The 15,511-nt window shown below is 38.6% G+C and overlaps 1 protein-coding gene across 1 annotated transcript in view; it reads right to left on the reverse strand.

Annotated features, from left to right (window-relative positions):
- Positions 1-15,511, reverse strand: part of LOC123508017 (transmembrane protein 214-B-like) — a 30,242-nt gene that overhangs the window by 1,869 nt on the left and 12,862 nt on the right. Inside the window, exons 10-13 of the mRNA XM_045261373.1 lie at positions 12,569-12,692; positions 1,425-1,521; positions 1,147-1,303; positions 629-780 (exon numbers count right to left, since the gene is read on the reverse strand). Coding sequence (XP_045117308.1) covers positions 629-780; positions 1,147-1,303; positions 1,425-1,521; positions 12,569-12,692 — 530 coding nt within the window. The remainder of the gene's footprint in view (positions 1-628; positions 781-1,146; positions 1,304-1,424; positions 1,522-12,568; positions 12,693-15,511) is intronic.

Consider the following 15,511-nt stretch of genomic DNA (forward strand, 5'->3'; position numbering starts at 1 on the left):
TTATCCAATCAACAATTTTTCCACTTCTTCCACTGATGCAGGTCGCTTAAATTGCCTTTTCACACCAATCACCACATCAGCTCTTTTGATGAGCTCTGTCTTCTTCAGTATTGTGGCTACTGTAGATTTAGCCATACAGTATTCCTTTCTAGTATTTATCAATAATCTTTTTCCTTTTGATGGTTGTCACTACATTCTTTCTTGTCTTTCTTGTAGGCTTATTCTCACCACCAACAAGCCTCTTTGGTGCCACTGTAAGCCTCTAAAAAAAAAAAAAAGTGGAGAGAAAGCTCAGGACAATGTTATTCTTATGACAGCAAAGGATAAACTGGTTGCAGTGGCCCGGTGGGGCGCTTGGGGCGGCAGGAAGGGAGAGACCCTTTGTTTACAGCCATGTGGATGGACGTTCGACTAATAGGTATTTTTTTTAGTATTAATTCAAACTTTTATGTTCGACTATTGAAAAATTTGGCTATTTAGATGTTTGAGTATTGAGTCTCCACTGTATATAAATATAGAAGTTTTCCTACAGTTGCATGCTGTCCTTGTTAGTGCCCTTGAGGAGGCCAACAATGGTACAAAAACCAGATAAGTGTTTATGATACGATAATTTAAAGGATATCCTTACACAAAGATCCTGGAGGACACAAAAGCATGAGCCTGTGTCAAGTATGGTGAAGAAGCATTTTGTAAATAGAGGAACCCATCTTGTAATGACTGCAGAGCAATGCCACCATAGTAACTTAAAGAGGCAGTTGCACCAGGAAGTGTAGCTTCTATCTGGAATGTTTATATACAAAAGATAACAGTATTACTCATATTTTGTAAATGGTAAATTTTTAAGAAGATTTGAACCATGTAAAAAAATGTGAGATTTTGTCATGCTAAAAAAAAAGCCTGAGCATCCAAAATCTTTACTGCAGAGTTCTGCAGCATCACTGAATGTTAACTATTAAAGTAATAATGGAGAGAGAGAGAGAGAGAGAGAGAGAGAGAGAGAGAGAGAGAGAGAGAGAGAGAGAGAGAGAGAGAGAGAAAAAAAAAAAACTATGGCAGCTAATGAAACAATATACATATAACACTGAGGTGAGAGTATTAAGGCTATGACAGAATCATTATTGAATTGACAATCAACACAAGATATACCTTTTCCTTTAAAGGAGGGATGTACTGAGTGGCTGAGTCCATTGCAGCCCAACAGTAAGCAAGAATCCATTCAATTTTCTCCAGCATGAGGAGAAGGTAAGGGCCTGCCAGCTCACACCCTCGGCTGTAGTACACTGGTAAGTTTGTTGCACACCACCTGTATAGAATAAGGTTTCATTTTAAGTAAACTTACCAACTTGTCCATATTCATAAAATGATAATCAAATTTGTATCATTATGATATTCACATATAAATTTATGAAAGCCACCACACTTACCTATAAGAATGAATAAATGCAGCTCTAGCATATTCTCCAGCTGTTACCATGTATGGAGTTAATCCTAGCCTTTCTATGGTCTGTCCTAATTTTGATCCTGAAGAAAAGAAAATATATATCAGTAAAGAACCAAGTAAATCTTAACAACTGCACTGTTTGAGTGAGTGAGTTAGTGTGTGTATTTACCTAGTTGTAGTTTTACAGGGCCTGGGCTTTATGCTCGTGTGGCCCCGTCTCCATATCTACACTTATCCAATCTTACTTTAAAAGTATGCACACTCGTTGCAGACACTACTTCTTCATTTAAACTGTTCCACGTCTCAATACATCTTTGCGGGAAACTATATTTTTTAATATCTCTCAGACATCTTCCTTTTCTCAGCTTTTTACTATGCGATCTTGTGCTTCGAATGTCATATTCTTCTCTCAGGATCAGTTTCTCATTATCCACTTGGTCCATTCCGTTGATCAATTTAAAAACTTGTATCAGGTCTCCTCTCTCCTACTTTGTTCCAGGGTTGGTAGATCCATAGCCTTGTGTGTGTGTTTTACTGTTTGATCTGCTGCAGTCTCTGACGAGACAGCCAGACGTTACCCTACGGAACGAGCTCAGAGCTCATTATTTCCGATCTTCGGATAGGCCTGAGACCAGGCACACACCACACACCGGAACAACAAGGTCACAACTCCTCGATTTACATCCCGTACCTACTCACTGCTAGGTGAACAGGGGCTACACGTGAAAGGAGACGCACCCAAATATCTCCACCCGGCCGGGGAATCGAACTCCAGTCCTCTGGCTTGTGAAGCCAGCGCTCTAACCACTGAGCTACCGGGCGTGTGTGTGTGTGTGTGTGTGTGTGTGTGTGTGTGTGTGTGTGTGTGTGTGTGTGTGTGTGTGTGTGTGTGTGTTTACCTCGTATTGTACAGGGTTTGAGTGGAGTTCATAGTGTCCTGTCTCCATGTCTCCATTTATCCAATTTTTCCTTAAAGTTGTGCACATTATGTGCTGTAACTTCATCACTCAATGCATTCCACTTTTCACTGTTCTATGTGGAAAATTGTATTTTCCAATATCCTTCACACACACATCTTTACATGTCCCCTTGTCCTTCTATCTTCTTCTGTCACCAGAACCAGGTCTTCCTTGTCTATCTTTTCAATGCCATTGACCATCTTGTACATTGTTATTAGGTCTCCTTGTTCTCTTCTATTTTGTAAGGTTAGTAGTCCCATTTCCTTCAGCCGTTAGGTGCTTTAGTTCTGGCACCATCTTTGTAGCAATCTTCTGAATCCGTTCTAATCTTCTTATATCTTTTTTTAGATCTCAGAGACCATACCATTGCTGCATATTCCAGCTTTGGGCGTATCATGCTTGTGATAACTTTTTTCATCATATCTTTGTCCATGAATTGAAATACCATCTTATATTTGATAATCCAAATATCTTACTTATGTGTTTTTCAGGGTTCAGATTTTCCTGTATAATCACTTCCAGACCTTTTTCCTCTTTAGTCTTCATTATTTGTTCCTGTGTGTGTGTGTGTGTGTGTGTGTGTGTGTGTGTGTGTGTATTTACCTATTTGTGTATTACAGGACCCGAGCTAAGCTCTCTGTGTCCTGTCTCCTTGTCCATTCCTGTCATATCTCTCTTTCATCTGGTTGACACACACCGCGTCGACGACATCACTGCTCAGTTTATTCCACTTATCAATGCTACGATGTGGGAAACTGTATTTTCTCACATCATTTAGACAGATGTCCTTTATTAGCTTTTTTTCCATGTCCTCGGAGATGATTACTTGTGGTCAGCTTTATCAACTCTCTGTCCAGTATGTCAATCTTGTTCACCAATTTATACATAGTTATCATGTCTCCTCTTGTTCTTCTCTCTTCTAATGTGGTCAACCCCAGCTTCATCAGTCTTTCCTCATAGTCTAAACTCACTGAGTCCTGGTACCATCCTTGTTGCCAGCCTCTGTACCCTTTCCACCTTCTTCACATTTTTCTTCATATGCGTGACCAGACACATGCTGCATATTCTAACTGGGGTCTTATTAAGGTACATAATATCTTCTTCATCATTCCTTCATCTAGGTAGTGGAATGCAAGGCCAATATTTTGAAGCATGTTGTATGTTTTCCAAAAAATCTTGTTAATGTGTTTCTCCGGTGACAAAGTGTTTTGCACGGTTACTCCTAAGTCTTTCTCCTCATTGGTCTCTTTAATTTTCTCATCACCCAGCCTGTAATCCCTGTTTGGTCTGTATCTACTTCTTCCCATTTTCATAACATGGGTCTTGTCTATATTAAATTCCATCTGCCACTCCTTACTCCACTCATATATTTTATCAAGATCTTCCTGTAACTTGTTACAATCTTCCACATTCTTTACTCTCCTCATAATTTTAGTATCGTCCGCAAACATGTTCATATAACTGTCAATTCCTACTGGCATATCATTAACATAAATCAAAAACATGATGGGACCCAGCACTGACCCTTGTGGAACTCCACTGGTTACCTTCTTCCACTCGGACTTCCTTCCTCTCACCACTGTTCTCATTTCTCTTCCCATTAAGTAATTTTCCATCCATTTTGCTAGTTTATCATTTACTCCTCCAATCATCTTTAGTTTCCACATCAGTCTATTGTGTGGTACTTTATCAAAGGCCTTTCTCAAGTCCAGGTAGATAGCATCCACCCATCCCTCTCTATGTTGTAGTATGTCAGTCACTCTTGAATAAAAACATAATAAATTGGATACACACGATCTTCCTTTTCTGAAACCAAACTGCCTTTCACTCAGAATGTTTTCACTTTCTAGATACTCACTCCACTTAGCTTTAATTACTTCTTCACATACCTTGCACAATATACTAGTCAACAATACTGGTCTATAATTTAGCGGTTCCATTCTACTACCATTCTTATATATAGGCACAATGTCAGCTCTTTTCCACTCTTTCGGGACTAATCCTGTTCGTATGGAGGTTTCCACAATATCAAATACGGGGTTCAACAATTGATCCTTACATTCATTTAGCAACCTCCCAGATATGCCATCAGGCACCATTGATTTATTAATATCCAGATTGCTTATAATTTTCCTTACATCTTCCTTAGTGTGTGTGTGTGTGTGTGTGTGTGTGTGTGTGTGTGTGTGTGTGTGTGTGTGTGTGTGTGTGTGTGTGTGTGTTTATCTATAGTCCTGCTCCTCCAACAATGTGGATTGGGTGCGGCTGTGTTGGGGAATTCCCGCTGTACAGTGGTGCCGCATATCTCATAGCCAGCGATGCAGCAGAGTTCTAATATTAGTAAAACTTTAGCAAATATGGTCAGCAAATATACATACGCATTTAACCTTAGTATTACAACGTATGAGAGAACAGTAAACTTATCATTGATAATATATTCATAAGCCTGGCAAGAAACGTGGCATACATATTTTACAGTGTTGCTAAAAAAAAATATATATACTTATAAAGAGGTTTCCTTGCAGTTTGGGATGGGTAAATAGTTCCATAGTTATAATTAGATTATATCGTGAAGGAAAGTACTTTAAAATAAGCTGACATAAGTAAGAAAAAAACCACATTCAAATCCTCACGGCAGCAACACCAATCACGCCCGCCATCCATACAGGTGATGGGAGGTCAGCTGGTGTCCTTGACCAGGAGGAAAGAGAGGGGGAGGAAGAGGGAGGGGTAAGAGAAAGGGAGGAAGAGGGAGAGGGGGGGGTAGCCAACGAGGGATTAAAGGTATGGCAGCACTGTACTCCCGCTATTTCCCATGGGGGCCGCACCCAATCCACATTCTTAGACAAGCAGGACTATAGTTGTATTGTACAGGGTTCAAGCAGGGCTCATAGTGTCCTGTCTCCATATCTCCATTTATCTAATTTTTCCTTAAAGTTATGCACATTATGTGCTGTAACAACTTCATTATCCAATGCATTCCATTTTTCCACCATTCTGTGTGGAAAACTGTATTTTCCAATATCCTTCACACACTACCTCATCCTGATCTTCTTTTCATGTCCTCTTGTCCTTCCATCTTCTTCTGCCAACAGCACCAGGTCTTCTTTGTCTATCTTTCCAATGCCATTGACTACCTTGTACATTGTTATTAGGTCCCCACGTTCTCTTCTATCTTGTATGTGTGTGTGTGTCCTCCCATCAAGCATAAAACAGTGATGTAGACTGCTGCAGCAGGATATAGGGCTGTGTGATGGATGATGCAGCAGTACAGTTGTGTGACGCCTCTCATTTTTTTGTGGGTGTTTTTGCAATGTTGTGGTGCCTTTGCCATGTAGCATTACACTATCCTTTCTCTTCCCTTCTCTTGCATGCAAATTGCCATGACTAATGTTGTGGTAAACAAGCAATATGTCCACATAAATAACATGTATGGTCAGGTATGAGCTGTATGCAGATACAGTGGTACCTTGAGATACGAAAGCTTCTGTATACAAAAATTTCATTTACGAAATATGCGAAGATTTTTTCGCTTCATATTACGAAAAATTACTCAGCATACAATAAATACGAAACAAAACTTGAAATTCCCATGTGCAGAAAATGTTAAAATTTGCGCCACACAAGTCATCTTCTTGCGCAGTTTAATGACATTTGCCTGAGTCATTTCAGGAACATATTGAAAAGTAGGCAGAAACAAAGTTCCTTGGACCGTTATTTTTGAAAGGTTTCCTGGTCAAGACGGCCCCATTTTTACCACGACGGCCTCATATGTTTACCCTAACGGCCCCATGTTTACCATGACGACCCCACACCAAATTTGGGTTATTGTCCTCTTATTTCTTTCATTATGATAACACGTTAACTGCGAATCGTAACTCAGCGTTCCTGAGATAATGTTTTGTAGTATGGAGCGTTAAAAACCATAACATATTGGTACACCAGTGTACCCTGCACACATAGTGCATAGTATACGTATACAGGGTGTAACACCACTTTCTGTAAATACTGAAAGAGGTGAGAGAACATGCATTCTAAGCAGAAAATGTTATATACACATATGCATTTTATGGTTTTGTTTACCCATAAGATGATTTTAAAATTTCTAAGAGGCGTGCAATAGTCCATTGTGTTTTCTATGAGGTGACGATGACTTGCTGGCTTGCTGCAGCAGCCGGAGGTGCCACTTAGCTAAATATCGAATGTTTTAATGTTATGTTTTGCAATCTTTGGAATGTTTCAGTATCTTACATTTTAAGACAGATTGTATTAACAAGTATGCAATTTAATGATAAACATTACACGATAACATTATTGCGGTGATTAAAAGTAAGTACTCACGTATGTACTACGTGGTACAGTACCTATCACTGGCTGAGGAAGGGGGAAGGATGGGGGAGTGGTGAGTGACTGATTTGTTAATACAATCTGTTTTAGTATATGATGTTGTATTAACAAGTATAATTTCAAACCATCTTACATGGAAAAAAAAAAAAAAAAAAAAAAAAAAAAAAAAAAAAAAAGGTTGTGGTAAACATGGGGCCGTCAGGGAGGGCTGTCATGGTCAGGGGCCATCTTGACCACGACCCTTTTGAAAGAGGCCATTAGTGAGTCAAGGTGAAGGTCAAAATGATCCAAAAAAACAGAGAAGGGAAGAATAATCTGATGAAAATTAGAAACTGAAAAAGAAATATTAATTTTAAGTGTCTCGTAAAGTTAAGCGTTAATTGATGAAATTTAGAAACTGAAAAAAAAAAATAAATAAATAAATAAATAAACAAAAAAAAAAAAAAAAATAAATAAATAAATAAAATAATAATAATAATAATTTTAAGTGTTTCATAAAGGTAAGTGTTAATGTTTCCTGCCATTTTCTATATTTTCTGCCGTTTGCCCTCCTTCTCTGCTGCCACTTTCGCTTTCGGACATCGCCTCACTCAAAAGGTTAGGTTCCACATTTTTGTATAATTTTCGTATTATTATTTTTCATTTATTATTGCCTCATGTTCTATTATCTACTTCATTTACAGGTATTAACAGTTAGGTTAGGTATATTGAATGATTTAAATGTATTTGGCTCTTATTTCATTCTGGTTTTACCTTTATTATAAAATCTAATGTGGTGTTTTCATAGGACTTGGAACAAATCAGGCGATTTACACATAAAATGCAACTCATTATACAAAAAAAACATGATACGAAAGCCACTCGGGAACTAATTAAATTCGTATCTAGAGGTACCACTGTATTTATATACAGTGTATTGCATGTTTAGTAAATATAGCCATAATAGGAAAGCATAGGAGCTACTGTTTTTGGTACACTTCTTTTATTTGTGTGGATGTTGGAGGTGGTTTTGGAGATTGTGATGAGGAAATTGATGTGATTGATGGTTGGAAAATGGTTTGAGCATTGTGGGTGAGGTATATTTGGTATACTGACTTCTGAAACTGGCAATTTTGTACCAACAATTTTGGTAAGGAGAGACACATGTAAGGGGATGGGTACGAACAAAAAAATTGTGTTTTTGTTGCACTGGAGGACGAACTTTGCTTTGGAGTGCAAACAATAACAAACTCAGTCAACAGATTGTGCGCAGCACTGCGCGATCAGCTGACTGCATACTGAGGCACACCCTGCCTCAAGTGCCTCAGGAGTGTTGTTTGCAGTTGTTTGGTTGTTGTTTTGTAGTGCCGGGGATAATAGTATGAATTTTTTTTTTAGTTATTAAGATCATTGCCTGGCGTAGCAGCACACGTAGTCACGAGACATACAGACAGATATATGGAAGATTCTAGAAGTATCCAGCTCATGAATTAAAAGCCTTAACCCTTATAGCCCGTCAGGCACAATCGTGGCTCTTACATTAGATCCCGTCAGGCATGATCATGGCGCTTTTCAGAAACCGCACTCCCACGGTCCAGACATATCTTATATCTAGACCATGCACGCTCCTTTATGCCGCACAGTTTGTTTATGTTTGAGGCTATCTGTCATAAACTGAGGCCTGTCATTGGCCCATTGTTTTCAAGATGGTGGACACTTAGCCAATCATGTACATCATTGATCATAACAAGTTTAACCCCTGACTCCATTGAGAGTAAACAAAGCAAGAGTGCATCATAGTACAGTGAAAGGTTTAATGAAAGTAAAAATTATGAAGTTAAACATTTAGGCAGTTTAATTTAAGTCATTATAATGTACACTATTGTATGTATGTAACTTTATAATGTTGATGATCTTAAATTTATGAAGGGAGGGAGAGTGAAACGGGAAAGACATTAACCGGCAACCTGTGGAATGTAAACAAAGGGCGCATCATTGTATCACATACAAAACTTATGTACCACATTTCCACAAGGCTTTCCATTTTATCCATTGTAGAGTCATGAGTTCAGGTGGTTCTTTTAGCTTGCAAGGAAGATACAGTCTCACCAGCCTTCTTAATAGAGTCTGCTGACTTGAAAATAGTAGAGACAGTAGATGGAGTCAAGATGGTGGCGAGCAATGCTATTAGTTTTCTCGCCTCTCTCGTGTCTGTGAATAATATCCAGCTTCACTTCGAGAGTAAGAGACTTCCTGGTCTTCTTTGCAATGCTAGGCGATATTGCAGGGTGTTTTGGTGGTAAGTTGAGCGAGGGAAGACGAGCTGCTGTTGACGCTGTTATTGTTTTGAACTAGGGGGAGTGAGCAGTGCGCATGTCGTCCACGAGAGGCGCTGGTGTATTCAAAAGCCTGTTGGCTTGCGTCATACGGCGGGGCTTTCAAACTTGAAAAAAATTACCTGGATAAAACTTCGTTACAGTAAGTTTGGTGTTCGTTAAACAAGCAGATGGTAGTAAAATGAAACCTTCGTTGTAGCGAAATTTCGTTGTGTGAACCTTCATTAAGCGGGTGTTGCCTGTATCAGCTTTTACAAGGATATGTTTGTGTAGGTGTGAGGGCACCAAGCCCTCACACCTACTCTTATGTCAGTATGCTGTATTTTATAATTTTTTATGTATTTCTTGGTGAGATATAAGACATACATGTATTTCCGTGGATAAGTAAGCAGTTCAAAAATACATTATGATGCATGACAATATTGGAATCGTTATCTTTATTTCATTATTGGTTTAGATCAGGGGCGGGCAACCTCCGGCCCGCGGGCCACATCCGGCTCGCGAAGGCTTAGCGTCCGGCCCGCCACCCTGCTAGGCTTTATTAATGCAATCCGGCCCGCGGACCTCCCACTAAAAGTAGAGAAGAAACTCTAATAAATTTTAAGTTTTTAAATGAATAAATTATACTATTGAATTACTTTACATTTCATTATTATTATTATGATTATTATTATTAGTAGTAGTAGTAGTTGTAGTAGTAGTCGTGTGTGCATACGTTTTCTTTTATTACTATAGTATTCCATGCATTTGTCTGAGATTTCGTTTTTCACTCCGGCCCGCGACCTCCTTCCAAGAGTCTCATCTGGCACTCACTCTAAAAAGGTTGCCTGCCCCTGGTTTAGATAATAGTGCGTGGTGCTGGTGTGATGGACTTGGCTGGGAAGGATGTGTTGACGCTTGTTTCTGACCACGAAGAAGTTGAATTTTCATATTACAGTTTGCTTACTTTCCTGATTTATTTTCCATAATGAATGCAGTATATAAAAAAAGAACTTATTGGCTTATATAAGAATGTCTGGTGCTGGTTTGATGGAGTCACATAGGAGGATGTGGTGACGCTTGTTTCTGGCTACGAGAAGTTGAATTTTCATTATAGTATACAGGCAACCCCTGCTTAACGAAGGTTCACACAACGAAATTTCGCTACAACGAAAGTTTCCTTTTACTACCATCTGCTCGTTTAACAAACACCAAACTCGCTTTAACGAAATTTTATCCAGATAATTTTTTCCAAGTTTGAAAGCCCTGCCATATCACGCAAGTCGACAGGCTTTTGAAAACACCAGCGCCTCTCGTGGACAAAACGTGCACCACTCACTCCCCCTAGTTCAAAACAATAACAGCGTCAGCAGCAGCTCATCTTCCCTCACTCTACATACTACCAAAACGCCCTACAATGTCGCCTAGCGTTGCTAAGAAGACCAGGAAGTCTCTTACTCTTGAAGTGAAGCTGGATATTATTCACAGACACGAAAGAGGCGAGAAAACTAATAGCACTGCTTCCCACCATGGCTTGATTCCATCTACTGTCTACCATTTTCAAGTCAGCAGACTCTATTAAGAAGGCTGGTGAGATCATATCTTCCTTGCAAGCTAAAAGAACCACCTGGACTCATGACTGCAATGGATAAAATGGAAAGCCTTGTGGAAATGTGGTACACAAGTTTTGTATGTAGTACAATGATGTGCCCTTTGTTTACAATCCACAAGTTGCCAGCTAGCGTATTTCCCGCTCCATTCTCCCTCTCTTCATAAATTTAAGACCATCAACATTATAAAGTTACTTACATACATACATTAGTGTACATTATAATGACTTAGTCTTAAATTAAACTGCTTAAATGTTTAACTTCATATTATTTACTTTCATTAAACCTTTTACTGTACTGTGATGCACTCTCGCTTTGTTTACTCTCAATGGAAGCTCAAGTTGGGGGTTAAACTTGTTATAAATGGTTCGCTTAACGAAAATTTGCTTAACGAAGGCATTGTTAGGAACGTAAGCCCTTTGTTAAGTGGGGGTTGCCTGCATATATCTGACTTATACGAATTACCCACCTCCCAAAAAATTAAACTCAGACCTTAGGGAGATGCAGGATTTATTTATTTAATTTGTGGGATTTAAGATTTTGGGATTACTATTGTATCTCCAAAATCTTCAGACCCTAAATTACCAGATGGTATACTTTATTTTTTGATAATTAAATACCCTTCCCATCAGGAAGCCATTTTTAAATGTCTTGTGTGGTTGTGTCACAGCCTGACTCATGCCCTACAAAGTACGTGGCCAGGAGTCAAGTAGGGAGGTGTGTCATTTCACTCTCTAATTTTTGCCTGACAGGTATAAGTTGACGAGAATTAGAATGAGAAACATCAAGAAGAGAAGACAACTAGAAACAAACAAACAAATGTATCGTTGGGAGACAGCTGGACTTTCAATTCTGGTCTCCCCTCTCTCCTCCATCATTCGTGTTATTTCCCCCCCCAAGACCCTGCCTCACCTCATGCCTCACTGCCAGGCTTCTCCACCTTCTCTCTATATCATTAAGACTGTTATGATTTTTTCAAACACTTTTTTTTTTCTTACTGCCTTCATCATCACAACTTTAAATCACATAGCTCTCACAATAACACTATAACAAAAGATCATGCTGAGACAGACGTAGAAAGCTGTACCAGACAAACAATAAATACTTAATCATCATTATCTCACTTCAACACACTAATGTCCAGTTCAGCAGTGAAACAGCAGATTGCCATGTCACTGCTAATGGCATCTTCCCAACCATCACATTTTCTAGAGAAGCAGGTATTTGATATGTTATCATTCTATCATGCTCCAGGAAGTCATTATTGTATACACAATCATTTAATGTGCTTCCATACATTGTTTTCTTACCCATTTGGATTATGTACATGTTTTTTTTCAATTTATAAGAGATTGGGAAAGGTAATTCCGCATATCCGCTAGGGCCTTGGCTGCTATAATCCGGATACGCGGGCGATTACTGTATTACATTTTGCTTACTTTCCTGCTTTATTTTCCGATCTTTTATAGTTATAGCATAATAGTAATAGTAGTATATATAGTAATAGAATGCAAAAAGTAAGAAATTAGGTAAAAAATAGAAGTTTTTTGGTCGTGGGAGGTGGTTTGGAACGAATTATAATTTCTTCCTAAGAATACATGTATTTTGATGCTTTGGAGTAAGAACTATTTGGAGTAAGAACAAAATTTTGAACGGATTAAGTTTGTATTCCAAGGCATCACTGTATTTACTTGGATAAGCACACTCAAATCTAAGAAAGTCTACAGAAATCAACATGACCATTTTTGTTTCCAAACTTGAAATAAATAAATAAAAAATTACTTATAAGTGATGGTAAGCTAAAATATGTTACATTTCTTTTTAATTTATCATGGTTTTAAGCAATTTTACAAAGAAATATTAGATGGGGAGAGGAATTACAATGTACCAAAACACTGTACAGATTAAGCAGCTCACCTCTGAAGGATCCAGCACTTCTGATATCCCATACAACTGCTGTTACTAGCAGAATGGCCAAAAGGTTAAATAAACTGGGTCGATGTGACTTTTTCTTTATGGAGTTCATCTGGTTTAAGAGTGTCTGGAAAGAAATATTTAGGACTGAAGCAAATTGATTTACTAAGTCAAAAATCAAATCAATATAACATGGCAGGAACTCAGGGGGAGCATAGAAGGTTGTACCTTAAGATATGTGGCCCGGATAACGTTTGCAAACAAATACTTCATCCAATACATCAGAACAATAAAAGTAATGAAACAATCAAGAAGCAGTACAGACTATGCAATATAAAATCAGTATCAACAATCAAGAAGCAGTACAGACTATGCAACATAAAATCAGTATCATTCAATGAATTTTCAATGATACTTTCAAAATGAGGGGAAGAATTAATTCAGTTTAAAAAGCCTCATGTGCTTTGTCTTGGCTCTGTCACTCAAAAGGGGACTATGAACTTGGTAAGTGGATATAGAAACAATAAGATGACAGTCATCATATGGCATTACAACTACAGAGTAAGGCAAAATGGAAAGGGGAAACTTGCTAAGAAAATTCTTTCTATAGTGTTTGATGAAGACATTCATGCATCCCTGAATATACTGTATGTGTTTTTTGTTCTTCAATGCATAGTTTCTACCATCATGTTTTCATTGGACTTACAGAACTTCCATCTTTAACAAATGAAGGATCTATGAAGTTGGCTATTGTGACAACAGAGGTAGGCTCTGTTATACCTTCACTCACCTTGCCGTTAATTGAGTCTCTATTGACTTGGTCAGCTGAGGGAATACAGCCTTCACTGACAATGTTATCTTCTTTATATTTGTGGTCCTTGGAATCTGAATACCATTGACATCGCTCTTCTAAGCTTGTGATCTTCACTTCTAGTGCATCATGATCTTCTCGCAGATTACATAGTTTGTCTTTTAATACAATACAGTTGTCTTCAAGGTTTTCAATTTGTTCTCTCATATTGTTAATATGACTCCCTAATCTCTGAATTGTTTTTACAACTGCCATGTGGACTCTATGTCTGATAGGCCATGTGTTATCTGATAAGACAGGCTCTGAGACAGTACACATTGATCTTTCAGACACTGCTGCACTTCCTGCTGCTGACAAAGGTTGTAATTGTTGATGGTCTATGTTGTTGCAATTTTCTTTTTCTTCCTTGCTGGGACTTAATGATGTTGAATCATCAATGTCATGCCTTCCTTCTGTTGAGTGGTGGAACTCAACCTTAATGTGTGGTGAAGCACTGCGAGGATGTGCTTTGGTTCCTGGACCCTTCCTGGTTTTATCAGAACTATGCCTGCGCAGAAATTGGGACACATTTGCAGAGCATCTACTCTTGGGTTTAAAAAGATTCTCTTGACTGCTGAAAACACTTCCATCTGTCTCTGGCATTCCACTGCTTAAAGGTTCTTCTGTGTAATCAGACTCATACAGTAAGTCTTCTGAACTACTGTTGCCACTTTTGTATTTGTTAGATAATCGATTGGTAACATTTAACTTTTTCCTTCTTGATAAGAGGAGAGGAGGATCAAGTAAGTCTTCCCTGCTGCTTCCCAAACTACCGTCACCTGCTGAGTAAGATCTTGATTTGTTGCCATAACGGCGGAGTGAGTTGGATGCTCTAACATAGGAGAATCTCCATGGGGTATCATCTTGAGATTCCACACCACAAATAGCTTTTCCTTTTCTCCTTGTAGGTTTTGGCAAGGAGTTAGAGTTAATTTTTCTGTTTTTATCAAATGAAAACATCCTCTTAGCTTTCTGATACATCTTTTTCAGTCTATGTAATCTGCTAAATTTCATAGAAACACTTTAACGGAACCATCTAGTTTTCACATTCAAAACTGACACGGGAGAAGGTGAATGAAGGTGTCCAACGTCTACACTACTCTGAGAATGTCTTGAACCCATCCAGGGAAGCCTTACAAAGCTGCCAAAGCCACACAAGTCTTTGCTCCACCCTAACATATTCCAATTAAGTAATATAAGTCCCTTCTTGAAGTATGTAACCTGTACTTCATTACTAAGCAAGTGAATAAACTTACAAACTGTCAGGAATACCAGTTGGTAATCCAGATTTTATTTACTATTAAGAGTCATGTGGCAAGAAATAAATCTGAAATGACAATTTGTGTTTTTATAAATTTGTCAGTCAACTTACAGCACAAAAACATTCCATACAAAATTAAATGCTGTAAGTGAAAATGAATGTTGTACTTTTACTCCAAATTTGATCCATCAAAACTGAATAACTGTGGCTTAAAATCTGCCCTATTTACCAAGTCCCATTAGCCAACAAGCCTAGCTGCATCAATTATAGTAGGAATCCTCCTCCTACCCTGGGAGTGGCATTTTGTGGTGGGTTTGCCCATGTGTGGCATGCCTCATCACTGTGTTGCAAGAGTAAGTGTATTAACTCAAGGTTATTAAAATAATCAACATTATAATTAGTTGGGAGCAACAGATGATTGTTGCTTTCCATGTGATGACCTAGCCTCTCTTCTCTTCCTCCTTGCTCAAGATGCATAGAGCCAGTCACATGTGTTGCTAAGGAAAGATGAGGTGGAGGCATGTGAAGGTCCAGCATTCAGAGAAGTGTGTGAAGTAGCAATAGCACATCAAAGTATTTTGTTTCATTTTCTCCATCTTCTTCCTCATGATCATATACATTATCTGGGTCAGCATCACTATCACCAATGCTGATATCATTGTATTGGTCACCAATGTCCTTCTCAACTCGACATAAATGTGCATAAATTTTAGCAGGAGTCAGAGTGTGATGATGCATCAGTGCCATCATGACTCAGAAGCAAGTGAAGTAGCAAAGCATGGGCAGTGAGGGGGTGGAGTGGGAATGGGGAGCTTGTGAGTGTCTAAATGGAAGC

This window comes from Portunus trituberculatus, chromosome 24, assembly GCF_017591435.1.
Source record: "Portunus trituberculatus isolate SZX2019 chromosome 24, ASM1759143v1, whole genome shotgun sequence".
NCBI classification, from domain to species: Eukaryota; Metazoa; Arthropoda; class Malacostraca; order Decapoda; family Portunidae; genus Portunus; species Portunus trituberculatus.